This window comes from Toxorhynchites rutilus, chromosome 3, assembly GCF_029784135.1.
Source record: "Toxorhynchites rutilus septentrionalis strain SRP chromosome 3, ASM2978413v1, whole genome shotgun sequence".
NCBI lineage: Eukaryota > Metazoa > Arthropoda > Insecta > Diptera > Culicidae > Toxorhynchites > Toxorhynchites rutilus.
The window spans coordinates 274,366,354-274,374,400 of NC_073746.1; the positions used below are offsets into that span (position 1 = coordinate 274,366,354).

General features: G+C 38.4%; 2 protein-coding genes across 2 annotated transcripts; one reads left to right on the plus strand and one right to left on the minus strand.

Moving 5' to 3' along the window:
• The first annotated feature begins 3,520 nt into the window (after nucleotides 1-3,520).
• On the plus strand, nucleotides 3,521-4,595 carry LOC129775523 (60S ribosomal protein L32). Its single transcript, XM_055780359.1, has 3 exons — nucleotides 3,521-3,653; nucleotides 3,999-4,099; nucleotides 4,170-4,595. Exons 2-3 carry the CDS (start codon nucleotides 4,007-4,009, stop codon nucleotides 4,479-4,481), a joined length of 405 nt encoding a protein of 134 aa, XP_055636334.1. The 5' UTR covers nucleotides 3,521-3,653; nucleotides 3,999-4,006; the 3' UTR covers nucleotides 4,482-4,595.
• Nucleotides 4,596-4,978: 383 nt separating this feature from the next.
• On the minus strand, nucleotides 4,979-5,839 carry LOC129775522 (DNA-directed RNA polymerase II subunit RPB7). Its single transcript, XM_055780358.1, has 3 exons — nucleotides 5,708-5,839; nucleotides 5,180-5,638; nucleotides 4,979-5,126 (listed from the first exon to the last, which is right to left on the minus strand). The coding sequence occupies exons 1-3, from the start codon at nucleotides 5,717-5,719 to the stop codon at nucleotides 5,076-5,078; spliced, it is 522 nt and encodes a 173-aa protein (XP_055636333.1). The 5' UTR covers nucleotides 5,720-5,839; the 3' UTR covers nucleotides 4,979-5,075.
• Between the last annotated feature and the right edge of the window lie 2,208 nt (nucleotides 5,840-8,047).

The window sequence follows — 8,047 nt, forward strand, 5'->3', positions numbered from 1 at the left end:
GAACATCTTGAAGTATTTTTTGACAAAAACGAATTTTTAATGATCTCTTATTACCAAAGTGTTTTTTGTAAACTTCCTGTATTTGTCCCATAAAGGGTTCATCGGTTGACAATCCGTTTACTTTGGAGATATTAAAGTGATTTTTGAGTACCTGTAAAATAGAAGCTTCATTAATATTGGATAATGATATATCTACCCTAGTATAGTTTGTAAATGGATGCGTGACAGTCGTTTCATCTGGACCTTTCTTCAGCATTACTTGATGCTTGAAGGAGTTGAGCGGAGCTTCAGTCGAAATAATGTAAAAATCATCGCTATTCTCGGCAGAGTGTTGAGTTCCTGTCATAGAACATACCATTCTGCTTAGAGTATCAGCGACTACGTTTTTTTTCCTGGTTTCTAAATGATTTCGAAGTCGTGCTCTTCTAAATAAGCCTTCCATCTCTTAAGCTTTGCGTTTGTGTTTTTAGGCGATAAAGCAAAAGTGAGAGGCTGATGGTCCGTTAGAATCTTGAATTTTGCACCGTAAAGATAGTTTCTAAAAGTTTGAAGTGCCCAGAAAATCGCTAACATTTCTTTTTCTGGAAATGAGCAATTCTCTTCTGTTTTAGATAAGGTCCTGGAAGCAAAATGTATGGATTTATCCTTTTCCATCTCTCCTTGAGACAAGACTGCGCCGATTGCAAAATCAGAAGCGTCAGTCGTGAGAATGAATGGTTTATTGAAATCCGGGTAAATGAGAATATCAGAAGAGGAAAGTAAGCTTTTCATTTTGTGAAAGCATTGCTTTTCCTTGTCATTCAATGAAATTTTCTTGTTAGATGAGGGTACACTCTCCCCCCTTAGAAGGTTTGTCAAGGGTTTTGCAATTTTTGCAAAATCTTTGACAAATCTACGGTAATAACCCATCATTCCTAAAAATCCACGAAGTTCTTTTAGGTTTTTGGGTTCTGGATAAAGATTGATAGTTTCAATTTTTTTCTGATTCGGCTTAATTCCTTCAGAACTTATTATGTAGCCAAGAAATTCAACCTCTTGATGGAGGAATTCAGATTTATCTAATTGGATTTTAAATCCTGCTTCATTCAGAGTTTTGCAAATAATATCAAGATTTTTAAGATGATCTTCTAAGTCTCTACCGAAAACTATTACATCATCGATGTAGACGTAACATATCTTTCCGATATGTTCTCTTAAAACATCATCGATTGCCCTTTGAAAGGTTGCGGGCGCATTCTTTAAACCAAATGGCATTCTAGTAAATTCATACTTGCCATTATTGATTGAAAATGCCGTTTTTTCAATGTCGGATTCTTTCATTCTTATTTGATGAAAGCCCGATGCCAAGTCTAATGTTGAGAAATATTTATGTCCTTTCAATTGGTCAATCACATAACCAATTTCAGGCATTGGATAACGATCGGAAACGGTTTTTTCATTTAGTTTCCGATAGTCAATCACCATTCTAAAATTTTTTTCACCGGAAGCATCTGCCTTTTTCGGCACGATCCATACTTGTGATGTCCAGGCTGACCGGGAGGGTCTAATTATACCGTCAGCTAATAATTTATCCACTTGTTTTTTAACCTCTTCTGCATAGGCTGCAGGATAAGGGTATACCTTCTGATGAACAGGTATGTTATCAGTGGTATTGATCAAACATTCAACGGTTGTTCCACATGTAAGTTTGGAATTTGGTTGATGAAAAACTTCGTTATGTGCATCAAGTACTTTCAGAAGTCTACTGCTTTCATTTGCTGACAAGTGGTCAGTTCTGAATAAATGATTTGATGTTGAATTTATTAAGCTGTACTGCAAAAGTGGGGCTTCCAATGTCTCGTTACCTTTTTTTCAAATGTATGACACTATTTCCAAGATCAATCTTTGCATTCAAAGATTTCAAAATACCTGTTCCAATAATACCTTTAAAAAATGGGTGAAATTTATGAAGTAAAAATTGAGCGGAATGGTTTATTTTCGGGTAAAAGAATATTATATCAATTGCGGATGTTGCTCTGAACGTACCATTTGCACTGGAAATGTTATCTGCTTCAAAATTGTATGGCTTAGAAATTCTATACGAATAGGCTAATTTTGGTTCAATTATATTAATGTTCGCTCCAGTATCTATCAAGAATGGGAATTCTCCAATGTTAGTTTTCAAATTAATATACGGAAGGGTTGGCTTTACCAACTCGGCTTCCATTCTAAAAAAATAGTCTGTGATGAAGAGGGTTGAGGCTCACTTTCCTGCTCAGCTGCGGTTTCCTCTGAACTTGGCTCACCAGAACAATGAGCATCAGTTAGAATTTGTTCCTCTTCCATTTTATAATGATTGTAATAATGGTCATATTCAGGTTCATAATCATAATAGTGTTGATCGTCCGTGTATTCAAGCGGATGTGCAACACGCTTGAAATTGTGTATCTGATTTGAATGTGGATGCGGTCTTTTGTTGTCTATAGGAGGTCTGTTACCGTAGTTTATGTTGCGAGATCGGATGCTGTGATCAACCTCCATTGGTTCGGGTCTAGGTAGTGGTTTTGGAAACCAGGGCCTAGGAGGTGGTTGAAAATATTGAGAAGTTGGGAATTGAGGTCTAAATCCCTGGAAATTTTGCCTGTCAAATGGAAAGTGTTGGAACGGTTTAAAATTTCTGGGAGTCGGAGTTGGAGCTAACATCCTGGGAGGTGGTCTAGGAGGGATTTTTGAAACATCAAAGTCTCTCGGCGTTCGTTCGAGGTCGTTCGAGGCATTTTTCATATCGTGGCACGAGTTTTTCTATTCCGAGCGCGAAGTGCGTAGCGTCCAACTTTTTGAAGTACGATGTAATTGCGCCACGAATTTCTTCAGTGTTATCGAATCGTTGACCGCCGAACGCCTGTATCATCACCGGAAACACTGAATTACGCAGTTCCATCGTACTTCAGAAAGTCGGGCGCTACGCACTTCGTCCTCGGAATAGAAAAACTCGTGCCACGATATGAAAAATGCCTCGAACGTTACGGTGATTATGTTGTTGTTTGTCCTAACTTTATTTTTCCGCGATTTCTGAGGCACTGACTCTTATTTTTTGAACGACCCTCGTACGTTAGATCGCCACTTGATGTGAACCCCACACTGTGAAGCGAAAATGGTAATGGATTCTTAGTATCCCTCCGTGTATTCCATGTAACGGAGAAACATTTTGAACGTGAATTGTGTCTGAAAATAATTATGTATAATTTGGTTGAATTACTAGGAAATTTTTAGTAAAAGGAAATTGTGAAGGGAAAATTAGAAGATCAATCAAAGAAAAGTTCTGCGATTGAACTTACGAACGTTTGCTTCGAGAGAAAACGTGAATTTTTGAAAGTATCAAAAAATCAATTTTAAGCGGGACGAAGTTCGTCGGATCAGCTAGTTCAAAATAACGTGTCGCATTACAGGTCCAATTAACAAAATGTCGCATTAAATGTAAATTACTGTAGAAACAAGAACAAAACTATTTCGGACCCCCTCGGTTCAAGTCGCAGTGCTACCACATTTATAGAATACAAATTCTTCCTTCCAGCTGTCAGAGGTTTAACTGTCATCGCGTGTCTCACGAGTCTTTCTTTTCGATTGTTCCTTCCATATTGAACGATCAGCCGCGTGTTGTACTCTAATCAAATGTAAGTAATATTGGCATAAATCTTTCGTTAAATTTAGTTAAAATATAAGTGAAATTCGAAGAATATATAATGAATTCTCGAGTGAAATGAAGTTTTTGTGTTACTGCATGTTTTGTTCGGAGAAAATCGTATTTGATTGTGTTGTTTACTGTGCTTACTCTGCCGATCCTTCATGAGATTCGGAATATTTCTAACTATAAACATGGGATTTTAGTGATTTAATGATAATATTTATGTGCTTAAATGAACCTTTAGTTTTATAGAACAAATAATTTCGTTAAACTCAATTTTGTTTGAGTCCACGAAAGATGTAATTATATTTCTAACCTCACATTTTCCTTATAGAAGCAAAAATGGCATTGCGACCAGCATACAAACCGAAGATCGTAAAGAAGCGGACGAAGAAGTTCATCCGTCATCAGTCTGACCGATATGACAAACTTGCCGTAAGTATCCGTTCGAATTTATTGAAAGTCGAGAATTAATGAATTGATGTAAACAATTGTTTAATTGTAGCCAAACTGGCGCAAGCCGAAAGGTATTGACAACCGAGTGCGTCGTCGCTTCAAGGGTCAGTACCTGATGCCCAACATTGGTTACGGTTCGAACAAGCGTACTCGTCATATGCTCCCGAATGGTTTCAAGAAATTCCTGGTCCACAACGTGCGCGAGCTGGAGGTGCTGCTGATGCAGAACCGTGTCTACTGCGCCGAGATTGCCCACGGAGTGTCCTCCAAGAAGCGCAAAGTGATTGTTGAGCGCGCGAAGCAGTTGGCCATTGCCGTGACGAACCCGAACGGCAGACTGCGCTCGCAGGAGAACGAGTAAGCTATTTACTTTCGATTCGCGTGGGAGGGTCACTGCTATCTGTACACACATACGCTTGGGTTTTTGTATGTAATAATTGCTAATAAGTGGAATATAAAAAAGCGTTCAAACATACCTCTTATTAGTGGATTTTATGAGAAAGTCCTTGTGGTTGCCGTCGTGACCCATGATCCCGTGTTCACCTGATGAACATATAAACTGTTCAAAGCGACCAATATACTGCTTTTAGAGATAAAAAAAATCCGTTCGTCATTATCGAACAAGCATATTCACGGAATCATTCATATGCTACGTAGATTAGACTACAAAAATTTTACCCGATAAATTTCTATAGAGCTTTTAACACTCAAAGTTTCAACTTCAATGAAGATTTTTCATCTTAAATTGAAAAGGTGGCCGAATTCTCTGGTATTGATGAACAACGGGATTTAACCATTTTAAGCATAATTCTCGAAATGTTATGTTTTTATAATAAAACGAAGTGTAATTTAGGTATACCTATATTTTTATTACAAATGATAATCTATTTCCTATCGAAGAATCACCCTTTAAAACTAAATCTTGTTCCAATAATTAAATGTCCACTCGAGTAACCTAACTACCGGCCAGTCCCAAGTAATCATCCATGAGGGTTCCGATGGCGAACTAAAATCGAAATAGTTAACTAAGTTACCTAAAAAATATATTCCCGAACTTACAATGCCCGTTGCGTCCACTCTTGTTCCGACGATCTTCAGTCTGATTTTGTCCTCCAGCGCTATCACCACGTCCTCGTCCTTGGATTTATAGCAAGGTGGGTTACCATTCGGACAGAACTGCATATCCGCCGGGATCGAGTGGTGCGAAATGAAGCAGGAGAGTGGTCCAATTTCGGCAAACATGCCCACCTTGTTAACCTGTGTCACAACGGCATCCAGCACTTCCCCCTTGAACGGTCGGAACACAATTGCCTTGTACTTGACCGGATACACCACAAACCCTTGTCCGGGCAGAATCACACCGGAACCAATGTCATCGATCGTAGTGACGGCTATCACGAACCCATACTTGCCGGTGCAGGTTCCCTCCACTTCGGTGTATAACTTCTGCTTGACGGTTTCGATAAGCTGTGGCCCGAAGTATCGCGGGTGCAACAGTATCTCGTGCTCTAGTGAAATCTGAAAGGCGATTGGGAAAATTGGGTTAGTATTTCGTACTTCAGAAACTTAATCACTTTAAACACATACGTGATAAAACATTTTTTAAACTAGGAATTGATTAATAAGCAATAAAACTGCTTGGCATTTGCTTGAAGCAAAAAGCCGCTTCAATTGGCAGAAGTTTGTTTTCGTGAGTGACAGCGAGTTGATTGGTAGTAGAAGATTCGTTTGCCAGAAGCCGTTTTTGTAGTACTAGACTACAAATAAAGGGAGAAGGGAAGAAGATGAAATCAAGGCGCATAGGAGTATGTTCTAAGGTGGGCCAACTTGCTAAAAGCACTCTTCAGCCTAGAGATGTGCAATCCGCTCATGAGCAGTTCCGAAGAATCGACTCTTCGAAGTGAGTTGACACGGAACAGCTCGCTAAAAAAAACAAAAAGCTCTTCAGCTCACTTTGATAATGATGCAGGAGAGAAAAGAAGATTAGAACTGCAGAGAGTGTGTGAGCTGCAACATTCAAATAAACTGAGCGCCTCTTCCATATGTTCCCCGTCCTTTCAACTGTTATATTCGCGTTGACGGCATTGAGCTTTGTTTACTAGTTTATGGGGCGCCAAAGATAATAATTGACTTTCAGGCAGAATGCACACGTTTTAAAAATTTAAATTATGAATGAAAACTAACTTCTGTGCAACAAATTAGTATTCTATATAAATGAAAAACACTTTGTTTGTAGGCGCTGAAAAAATCTCATAAGAAAATTGTTTTTGAAAACAACTTTATATTATAATGAAAAGTCTTAGTAAAAATGTCGGAAATGTATAGAAAAATGGAATACGTGTTTCAAGTAATTCAAGTAATTAAGTAATTCGTGTCTTTTAATCTGATAGAGATTACTCTGTTGAGTTTGGGATACAAATTGAAAGACGCCACCAGATGACACTGACAACTGAGCTGAAGAGCTGTTCATAAAGAACAGCTCTTTTAGATGAGCTGAGTTGATCTGAGCCGTTCATCATGATGAACTGGTTCGCGCGCCTCTACTTCAGCCATCTTGGAAGTCTACTGTGTTTTGTTTGTAAACAAAACACAATACGCTAGTGCCGAAACTCGCTGCTGATCAGTCTGTCTCTTTCACGCTTCAAGCAAATAATTCCCCTTCTGCTTTTTTCCGTACTGGGTTCATATACCGCTCCCCTAACCAACTTGAAGACGAAACGGCCTCACCTTAGGATATACTTCTAGGCGCCTTGGATGAAATCAATATGTAGAATCAAAATAGACGGTGGGTCAACATGCCGAAACCGTTTTGCGGCCTTTTGAAAGTGTTAAGTAATTTTTTCAGTACGCTCGTTTGAAAGCTTGATTCAATACGACTCTTTATGTTGCAATTATTTCGTCATTTTTTCATGCAGAACGTATGCTTAGAAGCAAAATAACATCAGTTAAACGTCAATTGTGTTGGCAATAAATAAACGTTGATGATTTCCAGTCGGACGTATAATCCGCGTTTGTAGTAGTCAGAAAGAAAAACTTCCAATGCCATTAAATTTCCAATGATCTGACGTTTCATAGCACGTGAATTGCACAATGCTCAATCAACAATAATGCTGGATTTGCCTATAAATTGACGTTATGCGGAAGCGATCCTTGTTTTTTTAAAAAAAAAATCTTTACTCTGGTGAATCACAAACCAAAGAGTGGTTGATTCAAACGTTGAAATTTGAATTTGCCACCTGTACAACACAGTTCAAATATCTCCGGATAAAGCTTGAGGGCATTGCAAAGTTATCATATCACATCACATTCATAGGTCCAAACAATGCAGAAACAGTTCGCTGTAGTCAATTGTGCTGGCGAATTAGAAAGTGACACGATATGAATGGACATTCACTCGACAGATACTACACAGATAAGCATTTTAAATTGTTGAAATTTGAATAAAAAATATTACTTGATGTCTTCTGGACACTTAAAACACGTAGTCCTGAGCAGTGCGGTGAAAATTCGAACTCAAACGAAAGAAATCAACGAAAATGACAAATAATACCATTCGTCATCAAAGAAAGCATTTCTCGTTCGTTTGAAATTGATTAACCTCGTCAATTTAGTTCGTTCATTGTCAAACGAAAGCAATTCCTTCTCATTAGAATGGGATGAATGTATTGAGTCGAACGAAAACAAATAGTTCATTTTTACAACCTCGGCTTTCCGCATTGAAGCATGATTTCGGCTGAGGCATTTTTAATGCCCCCTTACTCATTTCAGCTAATGAGCTCGCGATATTCTTGTGAAGAGATGTGTTAGCATGAGGGATGGTAATTTCTATTTTCTTTTAGAGTTTTCCGGAAATATTCAATTGCCATATATCATATATCAGAATATAGTTGGTTGAATTCCTCCTCCTTCCAGAGTAGGGAGAGGTGT